Source organism: Notolabrus celidotus, chromosome 19 (assembly GCF_009762535.1).
Source record: "Notolabrus celidotus isolate fNotCel1 chromosome 19, fNotCel1.pri, whole genome shotgun sequence".
Lineage (NCBI taxonomy): Eukaryota > Metazoa > Chordata > Actinopteri > Labriformes > Labridae > Notolabrus > Notolabrus celidotus.
In genome coordinates this window covers 6,253,285-6,276,404 of record NC_048290.1, presented here as the reverse complement: position 1 = coordinate 6,276,404, position 23,120 = coordinate 6,253,285, and the positions used below count along the sequence as shown (strand labels likewise).

Genomic DNA, 23,120 nt, shown 5'->3' with positions numbered 1-23,120 from the left:
TATAAACATTAGCTTTAAGCTCTGCTCTGCTGCAGACATTACTCTGATATGCTGAAGTTAAACTCAATAACATATTCTGCTCTTTGTGTATGCTGTCTGAAACATGTTGAGTTTGTATTTCCCTGTGGGTGCTGTGTGTTTTGTGTTTCGTTGTTGTTCCTTGTGAGATGGAAGAAAAAATTGATTCTGCTCTGTAAACAGTAAATCTGATGAAAAAGAGTGGATTTGAAAAGTTGTGAGTAGCTTAGGATCGGGGGTGGGGGGGGTGGAGGGGACTTACAGGGGGTCCAGGAGGTCCCTGAGGTCCTTTTGGTCCCAACAAACCGCGGGGCCCCTAAGGGAAGAAGAATAGAAAGGAAATGAGATAGAGAAAGATATCAAACCTGTGAAAGAAGTGATGAATAATTGAACATTTTCAGCTTAGTCAAGTTTCAAAATGATTCTTGTGGAGACAACCTGACTTCCTAAACGTCCTTGAGGATATTCTGCAGAGTCAGATTTTGAAGGAAAAACTGAATCACCTTCTTCTTTATAATTTACTACACGTTAATTCCCCACAGCTATGCCTATCAAACACTACTTTGAATCTCTGCGCTCTGCCTTGCAGCTACAGTTACCCTGAAAATACAAATTGTCCCGGCTGTGTGGATTCAAACCCGTTCAGCACACCCTGGTGGACACAAAAAGTCATAACAGCAGATATCAAGGGCTCCTTGGTTGCTCTGTGGGGAATATCCTGCATTGGAGAGTGGGAGGCTATTATAACAAGCTTGATGTGAGCTGCCTGCAATCCCCACCTCCTAAGGCTCTCTTATACTGATGTAGCACTAGCATAATAATCACACACTTTCCTGCATGAAGAAAAAAAAAATCTACATTTATATGAACATGAACAGATGATGTATGATCTCATCAGACCGCATGATTGTTTGCTATCACAATGACACGCTCTATCCTACAATCTCTCAGTGAAAGGGCCGGACAGCAACACAAGTGATCACTCACTGGTTCACCAGGAAGTCCCCTGGGTCCGATCTCTCCATCATCTCCCTGGGAAAGAGAGAGAGGGAGAAAGAGAGAGGACGAGTCAGAATGTGGAACAGGCCGTGAATGATAATGGAGGAGAGGAAGTGTGTGTGTGTGTGTGGACTGAGAGATAATGGGAAGGCACGATGAAGAAGAAGAAGAAAAAAGGCAAAGAGGGGATCAGGTTGCGTCAGCTGTGGGTAATGAGGGTAAGGAGGGAGATTAGAAGGAGATAAAGGTGCCAGAGTTCAGAAATATTAAGGAGAAGATTGAGTTAGAGGAGGAGAAAGGGAGGGAAAGCGGATGTAGGGAAGTGGGTGCAGACAGAAGGTAGGCTTGGTGCTCAAATCAGAGCAGATTCAGGATAACAGTTCCAGGATGAGGGGCATGATATTTTAGAAAAAAGAACAGAAAGAGAGACGTGAAGTTGTGTTTATCTCTCCTTACCCTCTCTCCGTCCTCTCCAGGACCACCAGGAGGTCCAGTAGGTCCAGCTTCACCCTACAACAGCAGACACATAGCTTTAACATGTGCACACAGACAAACACAGATACACACTTTTTATGGCAATAAAAAAAAGACTTACTCTGTGTCCTTTTTCACCAGGAAGACCAGCCAGACCATCAAACCCACGGTCTCCCTGAGGAGGAGAGGGGAAAAAAAACGAGTCACATACCTCCTAGTCGTACAGGCTTCAAAACACACTTTGAAACTGCACGATGATGAAATGTGGTGCACTGAAGTGCATCATGAAATTTGATAGAGGAGCTACCTTAGGTCCGGACTGCCCTGGCATGCCCCTGGCACCGTCAGAGCCAGAGCGACCCTGAAAAAATAACAATAGTTATGTAACATGTCTGCACACACCGACAGCGTCAGTGTCAACAACACAATGAAGACTAGAACATTTCAAACTGAGTGGATAAAAGCTTTTTCATACGAGCATCACAGACAAATCTACTGCAGTGTTTTTGTTCTAGGCTCAGTTCATGTCATCCTTACCCTTCTGCCAGGCTTCCCAGTGGGTCCAGATGTTCCAAGAGGTCCACGAGGTCCCTGAATCAAAAACATCTCATTTCATTTTGGTTGAAATTTAAACTTTCAACACTTTTCATTCTATTTCCACCTTAGAAATACAAGAGTTATAGAAACAAAGCTGCCTTCACTTGGGTTGGAACAAATGTAAAAGCTCATCAAGTGAAGTTGTCTGATTGTGTTTTTGTAGATTTAGTTTTCTGTTTTTCAGAAATAAAATAAAAGCAGAATTTGCATTTTCATATCCCGTACCTGAGGACCCGAGTCTCCAGACTCTCCCTTCAGTCCTGATACACCAGGAGGACCCTGAGGAGAAATGAAGTCCAGGATTAGATTTGACAAGTTTTCAACTCAGTTACAAACTTCCTATGTTTCATTTTGTGTTCTGTATACACACAGTGATACCTGCTGATCAGATTTATAAACTTTAAACTCTGATTGATTTTGAGTCTGTGTTCTCTGTGACGTGCGTCTGTTATACGCACCAGAGGGCCGGATCTGCCTGTCAAACCCATCGGACCTGTAGGGCCGCGCATCGCCAGCTGGAAAGAACAGATCAACAAAAATATGAAGATGGAAACAGATTGAAAGTTGTACACCTTAATTATTTATGATTATGATTAATCTATATGCCAAAGCTTGATTGCTGTGAGTGTTCGTGCCTGTTGATTTGTTCTCTCAGTGTGTTTTTGTATGTTATGAATTATGCATTGTGAGCTGCTGGCAGAGTGTTTACATGAAAAAGTAATGGTGATAAGGGAGGACCAATAATGTTTGAAATAAGCTTCTGAGACAAAAAGGGATGTGTTGGGAGAATTACTTCATGGTTTAACAAAAATTACAACTTACTTATGTTCAAATAGTAGCAAAGCAGGGGATATATAAAAAAGAACATGAAGTATTTAAAGGTTAAAATAAATTAAATAAATATGAAGATAAAGAGAAGACGAAAAAACTATAAATATGAAGACAAGAAAAAGGTCAAACAGACAGAATTAATGCTAAAAGAAATCCAAATTTTAAGACAAAAAATTATGTTAAAAAAATATATAAATTAAAGACAGGAAAAGAAAAAGAACAAAAGCTATAAATTTATAAAAATAAAAGGTTAAGAAACAAATGGAAAAATGGAGGGTAAAGATAAAAACAAAGAGTTTTGATACAAAAACCATGAAAAAAAAATCTTAAAAAACTAAATGAGTAGAACAAAGTGGATGAGAAGAAATTTGTACAGAAGAAACAAGGAAAAAAAGGAAAAAAACAAATAAAAAAAATTACAGATTCAAAGACAAAAAAGGAAAAAAGTTAAACATAGCACCAGAACTGTAACTTTTAATGGGCTAAAGGTAAAAATAAATAAATAAATAAATTAATTAATAAATAAATAAGTTAATAATTAATAAAAAAAGGGAAATGTTAAAAAAAAAGAAAAAATATAAATGCAAATGCACTAACAGTAATTAATTAATAAATGATAGGAAAAGCTATGGGAAAACAAAATTTGGAAGACTAGGAAAAAAATAAGAAAGAAATTCAGAGTAAAAACAAGCTTACAGAAGATTTTCTTATTAGGAAGCAGAATTTGTGGAGTTTAATAAAGTGTGCTGCTGTGCCATGTGTTTATGTGCTGTACTGTTACCCTAGCTTGCTGCATGATGGCTTGCATCTGAGACTCCTGTGCTGATACAGCAGGTCCCTTCTGTCCAGAGTCACCTCCAGTGCTCATCCTGAACTGTGGAGGGAATCACACAAACAAGAGACTTCAACCAGCAGCACACAGAGGACAACAAAAAGAACGAAAAAGCTCTTGAGACATTGAATAACTGAAAATCTTGAATTCAGATCTCAGTCAAATAAATATTTTAGTTTTTTTACTGACAAATATTCCCGACTGTCTCCTTTATATTATGTGGATACAGAGTCCCTAACTTGAAACTATGCAACAGATGTTAAACTAAGCACTGACTCCCAGCTGCCAAACGGCTTCTTCTGCAGGCCAAGAGCTTCAAATTCCACTGACATCTGGTGGTGGAACGCCGGTATTGCGTCTTAGTTGAATTTCCAGGCTTGTGGTGCAACACATTTAGTTCAGGCCAGGCATCTAGGGTTGGGTTACACAGCACACACAGCCCTCAGGAGACTGACTGTCGGTGGGTTTACAGATGCGGAGCAGCGCCGCGGTGAAATACAGCGCAGGATTTCATCACAGGAACGTTGTTACCAAGAAGCACAAATACAAACATCTGATCCTGAACATCAGGGCTGAGTCAGATCGACTGCAGCACAAAGTTTTCTGAAAATCCCACGGTTCTTTTCTCTCTGTCTAGGTTTGATTAAATATTGGCCTTTCTCTTCCCTATCTTCCTCTTAATCAAATATATGCAGCTATTTCTTTTTTTCTCCCTGCCAATCTGTGAGCCAATCGGTCTGTCTTCCATTCTATGCCTCTTCATCTTTTCTGCGCTTTCTGTCATCCCTCTTTTACTGACATTCCCGTGCGTTCAATACTAAACCTGAACAAAATGTTCTGCCACATTAAACTGTAACTGGCTGAGCTGCAGAGAGAGAAACGCACTGTGATGGGAACTGCTTTGTCAACAGAAAATAAAATGAAGATGCATCACTATTGGAGGATTTTAAGTGGAGCATTTAAAGAAAAATAGACCAAAGATTCATCATTTGAACTCGTGTGTTGATATCACAGAGCCAGAGAGCTGGCTTGGTGAAAGAAGGGGTGAAACAACAATGCATGTTTCTCATTAGCCTCGGAGCTCAAGGATCGGATTACAAGTCGTGCTTTCTGCCAGTGGATACAGCAGAGAGAGACTGGAGTTCCTGTCCAGACGGAGCCTGACACATGGCTCACCCAGACGGCTCTGTGGACCCCTGAAACCACAGCCTCACATCTGCGCAACTAATCAGCCCAAACAGCAGCGGCAGTTCGGTACATTTTCCAAACACAAGGAAAATAAAGTAAAAAGGAGGCAGTGGAGGAAGTCTTTGGAGAGGCTGTTGAAACGTCGCAGGCGAGTCATTGGATGCAGCTGAAGCTACACAGTGAAGCAACAGTGCCGCTTTGCTTCCTGTCTGAAGCTTGACGACTTCCTGGAAAGTTACATGATAGCATAGCTCAAATTTTTTAACACCAAAAATGTGGAATATGTTGAACGGATTTAGGCAGAGAACGTCTTTTAAAATGTAGTTTTGAGCTCAAGGAGTCAAAACTACCGGGAGTGATCAGTAGACGTGATGGAGAATGAGGCAAGATCTGATATTACTCACATACCCAAGGGGGTGCTAAGGCACAGATTTACATGAGAAAACTTTAGTAAGGGGCATGTTTATAAAATCTGTTTCAAGGGAGACCACCTTAATTCCAGCACACTGTGGAAACCACATGTCAGAGAAGGTCATAACCACACTAACACCACAGGCTGAGACAAGATCCCTCCACTTTGTCAGGGTCTGTTTCATATAACAACCCACTCACTATACATTATCCCACTTATTACCCTGCTACCAACTGATGACACCTCCAAATACACTGAGAGCAATATCAAAATTATCCTGACTGATCCTACCGGGGATGTTTTTGCCACATGGTCGACAGGCAGAGGTGAATACATGAACTCTGTAACTGTGCTGGACTCCTCTCTGCAGACTGATTGACATGACGTGTGTCATCAGGTTGTTGGCGTCACTCTTGCTATGCAGAATTCATTGTTAGGGGAGGTTGTCCAATCAGAATCAAGCATATGACAGAGCCATGTGATTATTAAGAAAGCTGTGTAGTACAAAAATTGTAAGATACATTATCCTTAGTCTTAACTAATGATAATAAAAAGGCAAATGAAGGATGGTGCATTCAAAACATGGGAAAAAAGCAATCTGAGTGTCCTATTTGGTAACTTTTAACTCTTCTTTCATGAATCTATTTATTTTTCCTTCCATTTATTTTCTCTTTTCTTTTTCCCTCCATCAGACTGAGGAACTTAAAGTACCAACACTGTTCATTAGTGGAATTTAGACGAGTAAGATTGTGTAATCTTCCTTGGAAACATTTATTCTCCTTAAAATAAAAAATGATTAATTAAAAAAAATGTTTTTGAATGAGTAGAATATCAAATTTTTGCTATAGACAATACTCATGTCACACCAATAGGTCTGATTAAAAGAAAAATGTTCAAAAATAGACGCTATTGTTTCATCTATGTGGTGTCAGGTCTCACGATGAGGCTCAAAGCTCAGGGTGTTCTTTCATATATAAATCAACCTTGTTTTCTTTAAACTACTGTATTTAACTTACAGGCAGCATCAGGACAGTTCCAGGGGGTCCTGGCAGACCATCAGCACCAGGAAGACCACTACGACCCGGAGGACCCTTAAGACAAAAATCACCACACATATGAGTGCATGCACACTGGCAGAAATGTGCTTATTTTCAGTGTTTTTTCCAGCTTTGAGAATCATATATGGTGTAATGTATTCGCACTCACCCTCTCTCCTACATCTCCAGCACTGCCTGGTGGGCCAGAAGAACCCGGGGGTCCTGGGAGACCCTATTTGGAGCAGAAAACATCTCATTTTACACTCATCATAGATACATACATTCATACATAATGCAGTTTGGAGAAGCAGTCGTGTTTGCTCTGTTTAAGTTCTCGCCTTTATCTCGCAAAGTGGTCACACATGGGAGAAAGGAATGCATGAGGCAATATGGGACAGCTTGTTGAGTTGTAAATCCTTTGTGTGAGGGGCTCTTTATTTGTCTATAGCTCAACGCTTGAATGGCTCGCCTCTGCGGGACTCCATCTGCAGGGTGTCAAGAGCAACTGTGTCTGAAAAATCGTCCTAGATAAATAATTAAGTTCCCCAACATCTGGGCGAGTCCATATCTCTTCAGGGGGACTGTTTTTGGACACTCCCTTTGCATGAGGACACAGGCAGGGAGGCGTCTTTTCCTTTTTTATCCAGAGTACAAAGACAAAAGGGACTACAAGTGCAAATGATATCAAATTTTATCACCTCATTGTTTCGCAAAGAATGATGCAACTCATCATGAGGACACAAAACAAACAAATAGGGATCAAAAAAGGAAACAGAATCTTAGACAGATTGACTTACTGTTGGCCCCTCAGGCCCAGGCGGACCCTCCACCAGCATTCCCTGAAACACACAACCACAGACATCATTAAATACCACAAAAAATACCTCATGACTTCATCATGCATATGCAACAATCTGATGCACTTATAAGTATTCTGTGCCCATCAATATAAAGATTTGATCACAATAAGTACGTGTGCATGCCCCAACGAAAATCCCTATCAACTCTCCATCTGTTACTTAATGTGCATTCCTGCCTGTCATTTCAGGGAGAGTGAATTCAAAGGGAGCACAAAGAGACACCCTGAGGTGCTCCCTCTTACCTGAGTAAACTAAAGGAAGCACTAATCAAACTAAAAGGATCATTAATGTGTTCATAGTGGCAGACCTTGACCATATCTAATCATGCATGTAGAGTAGATCCACTGAGTGCATGGGTCTATGCTTTTGTGCATTTAAAGTAATGGACGTTAGGTAATAGCAAAGGGTCTGAGGTTGAGCAACTGAGAACAGGAATTCTTTCTTTGACCCTCAAAGTTTGCACATTTAAAAACATCCAGCAGCCAATCAGGTTGTCTGAAAAGTGAGAAGTCTGAAATGGCTTTATTTTCACTGCATTCAGGGGCGGATCTAGAGGGACAGTCAGGGGTGGCCCAGGCCCCAATTCAAAATCTGATTGGCCTCCCCTGGTGCTACCCCAAAATCCTAGCTCTGGTTGGTTATTTGCCTTTTGAGAGGACAAAATAAACTATTTTTGTCATTTCAATGTGGAATATTTTATTTTGTTGGTACTTTTAAAAACAATTTTTTGCCTCTATTTGCTGGGAAAGCTTGAGAAAAATGCTTGAGAGCTGGGACTCGATCCTAAGACCATTGGGATGAAGACTATAGCCTCTGTACACGGGGCACCTGCTCTGTCTCTGTTTCTTTGAATTGTTACATTGGAAACGCATCCTCTTTTAAAGAAGTAAGCAAAAAGATGTACATGTTCTGGCTCTATTGTGTTACTTTTGAAGTTGTATGTTTTTGGGGCTTTTTGCCTTTATTTGATAGGACAGCTGAAGAGAGACAGGAAATGTGGGGAGTAGAGAGCTGCGGAAGACATGCAGGAAATGGTCATGGCCGGGAATTGAACCGGCGACCCCTGCTACGAGGACTGTCGCCTCTGTATGTGGGGCGCTTAGACCGTTTGGCCATCAGCGCCCCTGTGTTACATTTGAAAGTTAAAAGTATACACAGGAATATAAAACTTTATGAAATTGTAATGCTACTGGTGAAATACAACTCATTAATTGAGCTAGAAAGGGTGAATAAATGCTAATCCTGTTCAGGTCACCCCTGCAGAAGTCAGTGCCCCAGTTGGGCCACCCATCAAAAGAGTCTGGATCCGCCCCTGGTTCTGACACATAGACAACAACATATTTGCATGGTGATTTAACTCTGAAGATTTTAAGAGTTATTTGTTTTTAATTCTAGACTTTGAAAACATGTCAGGATGGTTTATTTCTTAGCTTAATTCATGTTTCTACTTCAGCTTCTGGTCTCTTGTGCCAAAAATGGACACCCGTCTTTGTAATCCTGTTTGGAGCTTTGTGTTTTATACACAGCGTATGTATTTTACAACTGTATTTCTAACATTTACTGCACAGACAAAAAGAGCTCAGTTCACAGTGTTCTCACAGAGGCATTGTTGCAGCTCTGCGGCTGCAGAGATATTGCTTTGTTTGTTTGCTCTTGTGGTGACATTTTGGTTTCCTGCTTTGTTACGAGGACTGAAACCCTCACTTTATTCAAGCTTATTTTTTTTAAAAAGTGATCTCAGCTCTTTTTCTCATTCATCCCAGAGCTGTACCCATTGAGTGTTTCCTTAAAAAAAAAGTCTGTTAATGATCTGTGACTGTCCACAGGTTTTAGTGGGAAGTTGGGAAAGGGGCAGAGTGTTCATGTATTTGTGTCTGTCTGGGTTTTGCATGTTTACAACAGACACTGGGTGGAGACTCAAACTGGTCCTTGAAACATGCACACACACACACACACACACAGGAGACGCATAGATCTCCTAGGAGGTGGACACACTCATTTTTAGCTCTCACATATAAACATGGAGACACTCAGTTATGGAGGCTTGTATACTGAGGAGAGCTCAGTGACATCTTGTTTGAAGTGAAGCAGCTGTAGCTGAATCAGAGATATAAAGTCACTGTGTGTCTGCTTTAGCTTTGTAGTCATAGACTGACGTGTTGTTCTAATTTCCACATTGTATTAAGACTGTCTGAATTAGATTTGGATCTTTTCCACCTGTGTGTGTGTGTGTGTGTATAAAAAGATTACGTTTTTGGCAGAGAGAGTAAGAAAAGTATTTCTTGCTCCCTTTTGTTCTACTTTTACCCCCCTCTCTTCATTCTTCCCGTGTTTACACTCTACCCACACTGTGTTTACAGATTATTGACCATCCCGGCATGGCTGTTCTCCAAATGTTTATTCTGTAGTCCTGATGACCAGCCAGGAGTGAGGCCTTGCTCAGCGTCACGTGAGGAAATTCTTAAAGACCTTGAGGAGTGTGTTTGGATCTGGGATTTTCATTCAGGAGCAAGGGCTGGATTGTGTTTAGATGTGGATCACTCCCTCCACATGCAGCCTACATCTGTTGCACTTGTATGTTGTTCAAATAGTGGTACTCACAGGCTCAATAACAGCAGGCTCTCCCTTCTGTCCCTTCTCGCCGCGAGCGCCGTCGACCTAAACACCAATCACACAAAAACGAATACAATCAGACCCCACTCCTCTTTACAATCTCTCCATTCTTGAATGTTCCCCTCCATTGTTCATCACCTGTCCGTAGTACTCATCGGTCTGGGCAGGAAGAACGCTGTCCCCTTTGACGCCATAATCTATATCACCATATGCGTCACCGTAGATGTCCCCGTCGGTGTAGTCGTCGGTGATGGAATCCTCCTTGAACAAATCCAGATCGGTGTAGTCGCCCTCACCTTCCACTCCCAGACCTGTTCCTGTGGCAATGGACCCGCCTGCTCCGGTGCCAGCACTTGCAGATCCACCTCCGGCTGAAGAAGATCCTCCTGCTGAGACGGAACCACCTCCAACGGACACAGAACCGCCTCCGCCACCGAGGTTGATGGTAGAACTGCTGCTGCTGCTGCCTCCTCCAGCCCCAAACTGGATGGTACTGCTGCTGCTGCTGCCTCCTCCACCTCCACCAAGGGTGATTGTGCTGCTGCTGCCTCCTCCACCTCCACCAAGGTTGATTGTGCTGCTGCTGCTGCTGCTTCCGCCGCCGCCACCTCCACCAAGGTTGATTGTGCTGCTGCTGCTGCTGCTTCCACCGCCACCTCCGCCAATGTCTACGCCATAATCGTATCCATCGTATGAATCGTAGCCATCGACCTATAAAAAGACAGACACCTTTATGAATTCAAATTATATTTGGTGATACTCCATGAGATAGCTAGGAGGGGAGAGCCAATCCTAAAATATTGAGGGGAGACTTGAATAAAACAAACTGTTTAAAGAAGTGGACACGAGTCGGGGATTTGATCATTACTCAGTTGTGCCTTGAACCTGCATTTATGCTCATGGCCACTAGGGGGCAACTCCATTGGCTGCAAACATTTTCCTACAGAATAAACCGTCTTAATCCCCATTTTCAAGTCTCCTCCAATGAAGCAGAATATTAATTTTGTAAATCATTGTCACATTTTGAGCAAAACATAGGACAAAGCAGGGTATGATTTGGGGCGTGGCTATCCTGCGATTGCCAAATTGCTACATCTGTGACCTGAATAAGGTCTTGTTCTTTGTTTCCTGATATTAAAAGCAATAAAGTTATGTTTAGTTTTTGCTCAAGTCAATTTCGTCCATGCCTTGCCAAATTAAAAACCAATGTAGGGACATCATGGTGACTACAATCCATGTCTTGTATGCAGTCCATGTCCAAAACCCCAAACTGTGAAAACTTTAGGATTAAAGAAACAGCCATTATCAGCTTTTTGGGGTTATTTTTCTTATTCCAAAACTTGCCCTTATGGATATTTCAGTAAAAGCATTTATTCTACACTTTGGCATTTTCCAAAATCATCTCTAATGGCTTTGCTGCCCCCGTGTGGATTGGTGGATTAGAGGTTCTGACAGCAAGGTTCTGAAAAGTTTAACCGAAGGAGTAGCGTTTAAATGTTATTTAGCAGTTAATCAATGCATCTATAAGACCCTCAGAGGTCAGTAATGACACCTAGTAAGTGGAGATGTCCATGTAATCAACGTCAACCTACTGATGTCTTATTGCTATTGATGGTTATTGTAGATCCTCCTCCACTGGTGATGACCCTGTCAATTCCAGCTCCTACACCCAACTCGATCTTCCCCCCTGTTCCCAGATCCAGCTCTCCTCCGGTGCCGATGTTGATGCCGGTGCCTGTGCCGGTGCTGGTGATGGTGACTCGTCTGGAGGTGTCCCCGTCGGGCGAGGCCGTGGCTCCTTCGTAGTAGCCCTCGTAGCCATCGTAGCCATCATAGCCATCGTAGGTGCCGGTCTCCTCTCCGTAGGCGTCTCCTCCACCTGCTGCGGTGCCTGAAGAGCTGGATGATGAGCTGCTGGATGAGCCGGATGATGAGCCGGTGGAGACGGATGTCACTTTGCCACTGCTCAAAACCTCCTCGACTGCGGACACCACGCTGTCTCCATCTGTCTCCTGAGAGGCGGGGAGAAAAGTGCTTTTTCTTTAGTGCATATGGAACTAAACAGTTGTATATGCATGAAAAGTGAATTTTGTGCTCCACTACCTTGACTACTTTTGTGGTTGTCTCTGTACCAGCATCATAAGATCTGCCATCACCATCCTCATAGTAAGGGTATTCATAATAGTAGCTGTCCTCCCGGTTGCTCTAAAAGACAGGAACAAAACACAGACAGTCAGCAGGAAAGAAAATTATTAATGATTAAAATCCAAATATGATCCACTGCTCTGTTGCTGCTGGGGCGTGCTGATAAATGTGCAACAAACTGGCCATCGATCAGAATCAACACAGGAATGCCTTCCACTTGGGGGAAACCTCATGCTGCATCTCCCTGTTACAACTTGTTACAACTGAAAGATAAATTGCTTTTCCTTTGCTTTCTTAATGAATTCATCTTTGGAAAAGAGAAAAAAAAAAGGCAGGTCAAGTTATTGTAAACCTTGCAGGCATACTGACAAGCCCCAGGGAGAGGGAAAGGTCAAGAGGAAGAGCTTCCCGTCTATCTTTTAACACTCCTCTGACACTCCTTTACACTTAACATGCACACATTGATTGGTATTCAGAGTGGAAAGCAAGCATGGTGCATAGATGCAGGCTTAGGCAGGCACCACATCATTCCTGAACATTATTAACTAACTGATAACTCCGTTCCTCCCCACTCAGCACTTTCCTCTGGCAAGAGTGCGGCTCTCTTGCATAAGCCAAGAGGCTCTTTTCAGCACAGGATCCAAAGATCTGATTTGAGTTTTAGAGACAATTATGGATTAAGGGAAGTGCACTTCCTTGAAGAGGGTCAGCCATGATAAAAAAAATAATCATCTTGCCTCTAGTAACAGGAAATGTGACGGCCTGGACTTGGAAGGGCTGCATTTAAAGCCTCAGGAAATTTGGCTTAAAATGCAAATGTGATATCTAAGTTATTCAATTATCAAGCATCCACCCAAACTGAATGAAAATGAATGGTCTTACACTGTTAACAAGAACACAACTCATTTCAAGACTGTGTCATCATCAATGTTTAGATTAACATCTACCTGACTGCATATATGGCAGCCATGCAAGAGCATACTGCAGTTTTATATCTCTGTTTGTCAGTCAGGATCAGAAGTGGAGTCGAAAGCCTTACTATCTGAATTATTGTTTTTAAGTTGGTCACTTAAAGGTGAATTAAAAATAGCTTTTCTGTCTACATCATGGTTAACAGCTAGCACACTCATGCTATCTTATCTCCCAAGGTCCCTGTCAGTAGCGTTAGCTAGCGCTGCATTATTACAGAGCATACCGTCATTTCTACAACGCTGAAAACCTTTCAACAAAAATACGGAACTATGCTACAAAATTATTTGCGACCATTAAAATAATTAGCATTTAGCTAACACATACAAAGGCACCCCTATTTTTTGTTCAGGAGCTATCAAGCAATGTGAAACATGGCTCTGAAATGTAAACTAGTTCTTTAAAATTTTGAAGCTAACCCCTCAATGACTCAGCAGATAAGTGCGCCAATTAAAGTTTAGCTATCTTTGCTATAGGCAGCATGTAGCTAACACATTCAGAGATGCCCGTATTTGTTCTTAAAGCTAGGAATGTGATGCTACACTATGGTTCTGTAGTGTTAGCTAGTTCTTTAATAATATGAGGCTCACCCCTTCGACTTTGGAATGACCTCCCTGAGGAGATAAGGCTCGCAGAGTCAGTGGCATCTTTTAAATGTCTTCTTAAAACCCATTTTTACAGACTTGCTTTAATGTGACTTTATCTCTCTAGCTGCTTTTACCTCAATTTTATTATTAATTTTAATTTTTATCCAACTAATTAATTGTTTTAAATTGTATTTGATTATTTATTGTTTTAATTTGATTTAATTTATTTTTCATTTATTATTTTAATATTTAATATATTTTAAAAATCTAATTTATCCTCTTTTATTGTCCTTGTAATGATTGTATTTACTTATCCATTTTTATTTATCTATTTGTATTTATTTATCTTATTTATTTATCCTTGAAAAACCTCTCAACAACGATTTACTGGTCTATTGTCACACCACTTTATTCTGTTTAATTGATGTGTATTCCTTTTAACCTCTTGCGTTGCATTTTGTTTTGCATTGCACAAACAAACATTTGTTTTTAAAGGTGCTATAAAAATAAAGTTATTATTATTATTATCTGATAAACTGATAAATACCATCTACGCTCATCCACTCAAAACAGCCAATAACGTGACTGCAAAAGATCAAGTGGATTTGGATGGCAGTGGTTTTAAGTCTCAGGAATGAAGGTATATGATGAAAACTCAAGGTCTGTGACTCACATAATCATCTGTGTTGGGGTCCTGGTTCTGAGGCTGGTCAGGCGATGGCACTTCACAATCCGGGCTATAGTGCTCACAGTAGTCATAGGCAGCCCGATGGTCTGCTACAATCATTAGCTGCTGGATGTCTCCCTGCAAAGCACAAGAAACAGGAAGTCATGAGACCCACTGGACACAAGTCATTCATGTAAATCAACAAACAAACAAACAGAGACGGAGATGGCTGTGCTTCTCACACTCTGTGACCTGATGGGGAAAAAATGACAGAATATAAACAAATAAGAGATACAGGAGAACAGCTGTGTGAAGCATTAGCACATGCGGAGCAGGCAGTGGTGAAAGTAGGTCAAGCCAGGGGGAAGCTAAGGATGACTAAATGATGAAGAACTCTGTCCATGGTCCAAAAGTGTCATTTTAAATCAGCGCCGCAAACAAGAGACGAAAAAAACTTACTGCAAACAAGAGAACATGGAAGAACTGACTTCATTTAACTGCGGCTAGTGACAAAACACACACATCCACACACTGATTAATTTTTTGGAACAGCCTACAAACTGTAAACCCTGCCCCAGATCTGCATGAGTTGGGAGTGATTCTGCCTTTGGGCTGATTCTGTAAAAACGAATGGATCAACTTCCAAAACATGAGCAGACCTGCACTTACAGATAGCTGACCTGAGCTGTTTGACACAAAGGAGTGTTTACCTAAACTTAGTCCACTTGACAGAGGATGGAACAAAGGCAGAGAGAAAGAGAGAACTAAAGGAAGAGACACAACAGAGGAGGCTGAACAGAGCAGGAGAGAACAAGAGTGAGGAGGAAACGGCTCTGAAGGATCCCCAGGCTACACAGGGAGCAGGGTGTGTGTGTGTGTTTGCCACATGTTTCTGAACAGCATGCATATGGCACTGAAAAGGCTGTGTTGTATCTATCCAAACATGTTCATCCAAATGCAATGATGTCATCCCACATCAATCAAACACAATGGCAATCAAGTCGAAACAAATATATTTTCAGGGGGTATGAGAATCATGAAGCGACACAACTATGTGAAGAAACCGAAAAAAGTGTTTTTAATTATGTGCAATTGCCAAAAAATCTGAGACCCCGTCAACACGTCTTCCAAGCTTCAATCCTCCATGGATTACTCTCTTTACTGACAAACAGGAACGGATTGTGTTTGCGGTCTAACCATTGATAGCTCTACACTCCAACACACCACACAGAACTCCCCTTCTCGGATCCTTTAATAACCCTTGCAAAACACCCCACAAGCTCCAGTCCTGGCTTATGTTATCAGCAGGGTTTGTGGGGGATGCAGGAAAACAAATCCCAAAACTTCCTCCAAGGCAGAAAGCCTGGAATAGCCATTACAGATCTCCCAGGAAACTTTTAAATGGCTACCTCTGAGCCCTAACTTGCTATCAGTTTGACAGTCTCTCTCTCCTCCTGGCAAGACCGCCTGTCGCAGCTGCTGCGAAAGAGGATGATGGGAATTCAATGTTTGAAATGAGGTCACGTTCAATAAGGAATAAGCCCGCTGCACAACAAAACAGCCCTGACGTCTGGAGCGTTGCAACTGCTTTCTCTATTCACATGCCACTCTCCAGTTATTCCTTCTCTTTTTTCCCACCACTCTCTTTCTCTCCATCTCCCAGAGCAGCCGAGAGGAATGTCAGGGTGGATCCCGAAAGCCACGAGTGGTGTGATCCTAATTGTGCTAAGATGAGATGATTAATCATACACCTAAGAGCTAATGAGAACATCCTTGCAGCGACTGACAGCAGCGTGGCAGCATGTGTTTAATGATGTGTGGCATGTACACAGAGAAAGAAAGAGTCGTGTGCATGCCTGGAAAGAAAAAGTGTGCTCTCAGAAGGGTCTGTTTAAGGATGGAAAAAAGCTGATGGCTGCATCTGATTGTGCTAAGTCTATAGCCAAAGGCATGTGAGAGGGGAAAAAGGGATGAGAAGAAGAAGAAGCTGGAGAGAGAATGTGGAACTGAGCGGAGTTGAGCTGGACTTTTAAGCACAAATAGTTCTAGCAGTCTGAAGTTTTATTTTGTGTTCAAAGTTCTCGTCTATAAAAATGGACGCCAGGAACACAGCTTCAAATAAAACCAACAGCAGATGGATAGGGGAGTTCGAAACAAACACTCTTCTGTAAAGAGGACAAAATGGTAGTGTAGATGTGAATTAAGAAAAGAAGTCAAAAACAATGACACAGAATATTGTAGTCCAGACAGCTCTAGAAAAACACTTGATACTACATTTCCCAAAACACAACTGTAAGCGTAATTTTACAAAGATTTCTTTGCTTGGTAAACCATAACATCCTTCAACATTTAACTGAATGAAAAATTGAAATTGAGTAAACTCAACACCATAAACCATACATAGGAAGTACCTCTCAGGTCAGACAAGCTAGGCGTGTCAATGTGGAAGTGCCTTAAACTGCACTTTTTCAATTGGCCAGCAGGGGGACACATCATAGTATGAACTAATTCTAAGTCTATGAGAAATTATCATATGACTCAATTTAGTTATAACCTCAGAGAACTTTTTAACAATGCGTTTACGATCTCAATCTCTACTTTCCGTAAGTCGCATAATTAAGATTTTGCAAAGAGAGGGGATCTTCCAGGGTCACAAAGTTTGAGAATACAACTAGCGTCATGGCCCCATGTGGGACAGTGGATAGCTAGTTAGCTACCTAGCTATAGCACAAGAGATTTTGAGCAAACGGCTACATCAAATCTTGAGAAATTAAGCCACTACGGAAGTGTCAGAAGATGCAGTTCCACAAGTGACCACTTGAGGCTGGCTCCAGAAGCACCAGAAGCTGCATTCACTCCCATTCTACAAAGCCAATCTTTATAGCATGTTGTTTACAGCCTGATGCAAGAAAACTATTTTGATCTGAATACCTTATTTCTCTATTCTCACACACTGTAAGGTGGGTTATATTTTGTTAACTTGTTAGTTCTGAAGATATCAAGGTAACAAGTTTTGCACAATGAGGGGTATGTCTAATACGACATACAGGTGGGCACCATGGACTGTATAAATAATGGACGTTGTATCCGTGACGTCACCCATCTGTTTCTGAAGCACTGTTTTGAGACCAGTCGGCGGCGGCAGCCATATTGGATATGCTGAACTGAACCTAACTGCTGGCGAGCAAGTGTGATGTAAAGAGGCAGGATTTTAGCCTCCTAGCCAACAGCTACAGTGTTCCCGCCTGTCAATCAAGTCAGCTGTGCCTCTCTTAATGCAAAACTGTTCTGAGGCTAATCGTCAGCGGCAGCCATATTGGAAATGTTTATTTCTGCTGTAAAGATCGTCTTTTTTGTATTGGTGTGTATGTGGTTTCCGGTACTTCTGGAGCCAGCCTCAAGCGGATCCTCAATGAACTGCAGTTTTTAACACTTCCGCATTGGCTTTATATTTTTAGACTGGAGGTTGCCGCTTGGTGGGCACACTGTAGCTGTTAGCTTCATCTGATGACATCATCAGAAGTCATTCCTGAGACTTGACAAAGCTTCTTCAGAGCTACATTTGACATTAAAAAAACTTTGTCACAGTCTGTTTTACTTTCCTTTAGTATAAAACTTACTGACGTGGACTCTTTAGATTTTTGAACTCTATAAATAAAAGACTTAACTCTAAGCAAGAAGTCCTGTCTCCTCTATCCTACATCACATCAAAAGTGCTAGCTCATTTCCTTTTCATCCTCCATCCACACACATATAAACATACAGCACACGCCTTGCCATGAAATACCGCACACCTACACAGAGAAGCTATTGTCGAAGTCTTGATCCACCGTGACAACCACTAAAGCTGGTTCTGATTTCCTTTCTTAGAGCCAGAGCTGCTCTTTTTCAACTCACACATTTGACAAACTCTGGTGCCAAACTCTGGTGTTATATAAGCCTCTGCTACAGATGTAAGGAAGCACTAAATATTCCTATACTGTACTCCAGCTGTATGCTAATGCCAGATTTCTCATTTAGGATTCTGGCGCTGGATGGTTAACTCGGTCCAGCAGCACACTAAAGCATGAGATATCTATCCCATGAATGTGTTAAGAGGCTTCTTCTTCATATGATGATGGCGTGGAATGGCACTTAAACTACAGCGTGTGCAGAGTCAGGGATTCGGGATTTAATGAAGCTGATTGGTTAACCAAGGGCTTAAAAAGAACAGGAAATTAAAGCTTCTTCTTCACCTCAGAACCAAGTGTGGAAAGATATAAACCCAAACTGTGCCTTATACAAAATGATTAACATAAAGCACAATCCCACACCCAAAGACAGCACACCACTGGGAAAAAAAACCCTCCTGAAATTATACAATCACACCCAATTGCCACAGGGAACCATAAAGACATGCAATCATCTTTCCTATTCAAGAGGGGACGGTGACATTTCTCACTCTGGAGCATCATGTGGCACATCAGAGTGGTGCTTAAGGGAGAATTTTCAGACAATAACAGGGCTGCTGCTGTCAGCATCTCCCTCGCTCCGGCTGAAATACGACTCTTCTGCTGGCCAACGCTCGCCTCATGTCGAACTCCGGTGGCTGGTGGAGGAGAGGAAAAGCTGTTGCCTGTGGCTGCACGAAACAGTCGTGCACACTTCACATACTTTATTTTGGGGAAACTATTGCATGCACACATTAATCCATGGGTGTCTACAGGGCTGCAGCCTGCATGTAGACTTATCAATAGCACTGAAAATCACTGAGATCCTTCAGTTCTTTCTGTGTTTGTTTTTCTGTGAAATCTACTTTCTGGCTTTCACTCCTGGACCTCACCCTGTTAATCCCCCCCCCCACACACACAAACACACTTAGCCCTGCTAGATGTTCTGTTTGTGTCCAGGTGGGGGCAGGAGAGTGCTCCAGTGAGCATGGAGCCAAACATTGTCTCCATCTGAACCTGACCCACAATCATGTAGGGTGGACTGAGTTCATTGTGTTCCCCCTTCTGAATAAAAAGATTTCATGCATGGGAAGGGAAGTAATATCTGAGCCTTTTCGAAGCGTCACAACTCTGCAGATGTTTAACAAATGTGAGGGGGGGATTATTGCTACACAAGTGGCTACAACATATATGCATGCATATGTGTTCTCTTTAGCACACACTCATACTTTAAGTACGGGCAACAGAAGCCGACAAAGGGTTATTCTGAGAGAGAGAGAGGTCTTAGGGTGATGTCAGTTTAGGGGGGTCGGGCTCAGCGTCCCATGAAATTTGCACTTTCTTGGCTTAGAGCACCAAAGCATGAAATAAACAGCAGACGCCAACTCCTGCTTTTACTTTAAGTCCACTGGGACACCTGATAAGGACTCTGTTTGCATTCAACGCCCCACAGAAAGCTTACGGGAGCAGCTTAAAGGAGAAAAACTCCAGTTTCTCATCACTTTTCTTGTCATATATCAGCACAGGAAAAATTGGGTAGGAGGGCCCCCTCAGAGCAGGATAAGACTCTGGGAGGTCCGAGCTCTCTAAAGGGGGAGAGCTACTTTCACAACATATTTACACAGTCACCCCTGAGCTCGGAGCCAGGCCTTGGTCCCACTGCCAGCCCACACTGACACACTCGCAGCCTCAGAGCCTGGGCAACCTCCAACCTGACCACGAAAACCAAACAACACATTGCGGAGGTCAGCTGGCCACACAGGGGCCGTAAATCAGCACGGACACACACAAAAACACACATGGGCATAAAAACGAAGGAGATACGTGCTGTTTGCACAGTATACACATGCCGTTAACATGTTAAGGAACACCGACAGACACATTCAACTTCACTTTGGCCAGACTTAGACTACATTTTAACCCACATACGCTTTCCCCTCCAGACTGCAGCTAAATCCCATCGCTCAGAACAGCTGCCAAGAGCAACAGGCCTGTCTGCCACACTACTTATCCTCTGCACAGCACCTTGCCTCACCTCGACTTCTTTGTCCCGTTTTTGGATCTCATCTCTGGCTCCCCATCATCTCCAGCCCTCTGCTACCCATCCCCCATCACACACCCCCCCTACTGTATGAGATTTAACTCAGCGTCTCTGAGGACTCCTGGCAGCCTTATTCCCATTTCCCGTTCATTTAGGGGTGGTGGAAACCGGAGCGTCTCCCCATGTCTCACAGACGTAGAGTCTGAGTGTTTGGCTTGGCCATTTTGTGAATTTGACATTACACAAAATGTGCTGAGGGCACACTTCAGGGCGTGCTGACACAGTTAAGGAATAACAGAAGGAGTAAGGGGGCGAAAGACTAACATCTGACATGGGTTAAGGAAATTCTCTTAATTATCCATGTTGGAAACTCCATCTTCCCTAGAGTGATTCAAGTCCTCGGCTTCAATGTATAGAGGTAGTATGCTTTGACAGTCAAGCATGACATCTATGTTAGACAAGATAAAGTGTATTCACAGCGATGCACACATATGTACAGAATTAGGATTTAAGCCTATCCTGTTTAGTTTGAAGGTTCAACACTGGCTCTATAAGACTACAATATCCCATTCAAAACAAACAGTACACTTACATTATCACAGTTAAGTCAAAGGCAAAGTTCTCCTCTTGAAAATCTGTAATAATCCTTCATGAGGATGACTAATGCTCCCAAAATGGATGTACCAAGATGGATTACTGTATCCAGCTGGGACAGATTGCAGTTCACACATTGAGTCAGAATGCCTCTCAAATTAATCTCAAATGCATCCCGTCCCCACAGACTCGCCTTTATCTGTGGGAAAAACTGCAGTCCCACCAAAAAAAACAACACACATTCGCTCTTGATTTTGCAACACAGTGAGCTCACAAGCAAGCTTATTAGGCACAGTGAGGTAAAAAAAAAACCAATGCAATCTTTCCTGCTGCATCATAACAGTCCTGTAATTGCTGTTTAAAGAGGTGTTGATTAAACTTTATGATCATTTTGCCGCCTGCACTCCAAATGAATGCTAATGTAAGTTTGAGAGTAGGTCAACCGACAGAAACACCTCTAACAGGGCTACAATAGACCCATTAACCCAACTGGCATCTGAATGTGTGATGACTGAGATGCATTCTTGGTGCCTTACTTTGGTTTTTCCCAAACTTGACCTCATTCTTGCTGTATGTAAATGGACAGTGTTTGAGTGGCTGTAAGTGCTTTAATGACTAATTTGCAATAACACTGCTGAATAAATTTAAAGTAATCCATCTTGTTGGATCCTCAGCAATGTGTAGCACCCAAATGCAGTTGCTTTATTGAAACAGATGCATTTCTACCCCACAACAACCCAAGAAGGGTATCAAATCTCAAAATATGCACAAAAAGGTTTCACAAGAGAGGCTATTATCCATCCATTTTCAATTTATTCTACATTTTTTTATCTTTTTGGCCCCTTATTTATGTTAAAAATGAAATGAGTGCTGCTATAATACGTGTTGCACTTTCACCTAAAGACAGCAAAGAAACCAGAGCTTCTGAGTGTTTACAGACCGAAGGGAAAACCTGGGAAAGTTTGTAAAACCAATATCACTTCTCCATCAGCCACTGAGCCAGAATGGGCTTAAACCAGATCTGATTTTTGGAAAATGTTCAGCTCATTTGGAAACTCTTCTGCAGTGCAAAACAGTGCTGTAAGAAAATACCAGTACTCCTTTTGACACTGTGTTAATTCTTTAAACTTAAAAATTCCAATTAAAAGTGTCCAAACAAAGAATTGGCCTGCTGTTTCCTAAACTTAGAATTAATTGCCTTGCAGATAACGTTGCTAAATACTGAGCTTGAACCCACCTTCAAGGATATGCATTGCATCGTATCATATCGTATTGTATCATATTGTATGGTATGGTATGGTATGGTATGGTATGGTATGGTGTGGTATGGTATGGTATGGTATGGTGTGGTATGGTGTGGTATGGTATGGTATGGTATGGTATGGTATGGTGTGGTATGGTGTGGTATGGTGTGGTGTGGTATGGTATGGTATGGTATGGTGTGGTATGGTGTGGTATGGTATGGTATGGTATGGTATGGTATGGTATGGTGTGGTGTGGTGTGGTGTGGTATGGTATGGTGTGGTATGGTATGGTGTCGTATGGTATGGTATGGTATGGTATGGTATGGTATGGTATGGTATGGTATGGTGTGGCATGGTGTGGTATGGTGTGGTATGGTGTGGTATGTTATGGTATGGTGTAGTATGGTGTGGTATGGTGTGGCATGGTGTGGTATGGTGTGGTATGGTATGGTATGGTATGGTATGGTATGGTATGGTTTCGTAACATATCGTATTGTATTGTATCTTATCATTTCATATTGTGTGTGTATATATATATATATATATATATATATATATATATATATATATATATATATATATATATATATATATGTGTCAGAGTTTCAAATTATATTATAGAGATTGCTGTTCTGTTGTATTGGATTGCTAAACTCTAGTCAATACACATCTCGTAAACAGCGTTTAACAGCTATAAATCAGGAGTACTTCCCTCCATGAACACATCTTTACCTTAGATTACTGAAACACAGAAACTATAAATTTATGGGTGCTGAATGAACATTAGGAAAACACATGAGCTAGAGATGAGAAAACAGGATCTGTAAATCTCATTGTGCCATCACAACATTAAAGCTCTTAACGAGCATCAAGCTCATGTGTTGCACGTTTTTACTACTTTTTCCTGGCACCAGTTAAAACTTGAGGGCCCCACAACTCACTTCATCCAGACACTGCTCCTCTTATCATCCCGACTCCCACACTCATTCCATCCCTGAGCTTTTATTCACCTTCTCTTAACCTCTTCTCCTCAAGCACATCACACTTTCTTTACCTATCCTATCCAACTTATCACCGCTCACC

The 23,120-nt window shown here is 41.9% G+C and overlaps 1 protein-coding gene across 5 annotated transcripts in view; it reads right to left on the bottom strand.

Annotated features, from left to right (window-relative positions):
• The window catches only part of col5a1 (procollagen, type V, alpha 1), a 102,063-nt gene that overhangs the window by 41,154 nt on the left and 37,789 nt on the right, over positions 1-23,120 (bottom strand). For all 5 annotated transcript variants that reach the window (XM_034709436.1, XM_034709435.1, XM_034709437.1 and 2 more), the window contains 17 exons: positions 14,236-14,367; positions 11,965-12,066; positions 11,454-11,873; positions 10,000-10,572; positions 9,850-9,906; positions 7,186-7,227; positions 6,558-6,620; positions 6,368-6,442; positions 3,701-3,793; positions 2,547-2,603; positions 2,314-2,367; positions 2,029-2,082; positions 1,799-1,852; positions 1,613-1,666; positions 1,474-1,527; positions 1,006-1,050; positions 281-334 (listed from right to left, as the gene is read on the bottom strand). In XM_034709436.1, coding sequence (XP_034565327.1) covers positions 281-334; positions 1,006-1,050; positions 1,474-1,527; positions 1,613-1,666; positions 1,799-1,852; positions 2,029-2,082; positions 2,314-2,367; positions 2,547-2,603; positions 3,701-3,793; positions 6,368-6,442; positions 6,558-6,620; positions 7,186-7,227; positions 9,850-9,906; positions 10,000-10,572; positions 11,454-11,873; positions 11,965-12,066; positions 14,236-14,367 — 1,983 coding nt within the window. The remainder of the gene's footprint in view (positions 1-280; positions 335-1,005; positions 1,051-1,473; positions 1,528-1,612; positions 1,667-1,798; positions 1,853-2,028; positions 2,083-2,313; positions 2,368-2,546; positions 2,604-3,700; positions 3,794-6,367; positions 6,443-6,557; positions 6,621-7,185; positions 7,228-9,849; positions 9,907-9,999; positions 10,573-11,453; positions 11,874-11,964; positions 12,067-14,235; positions 14,368-23,120) is intronic.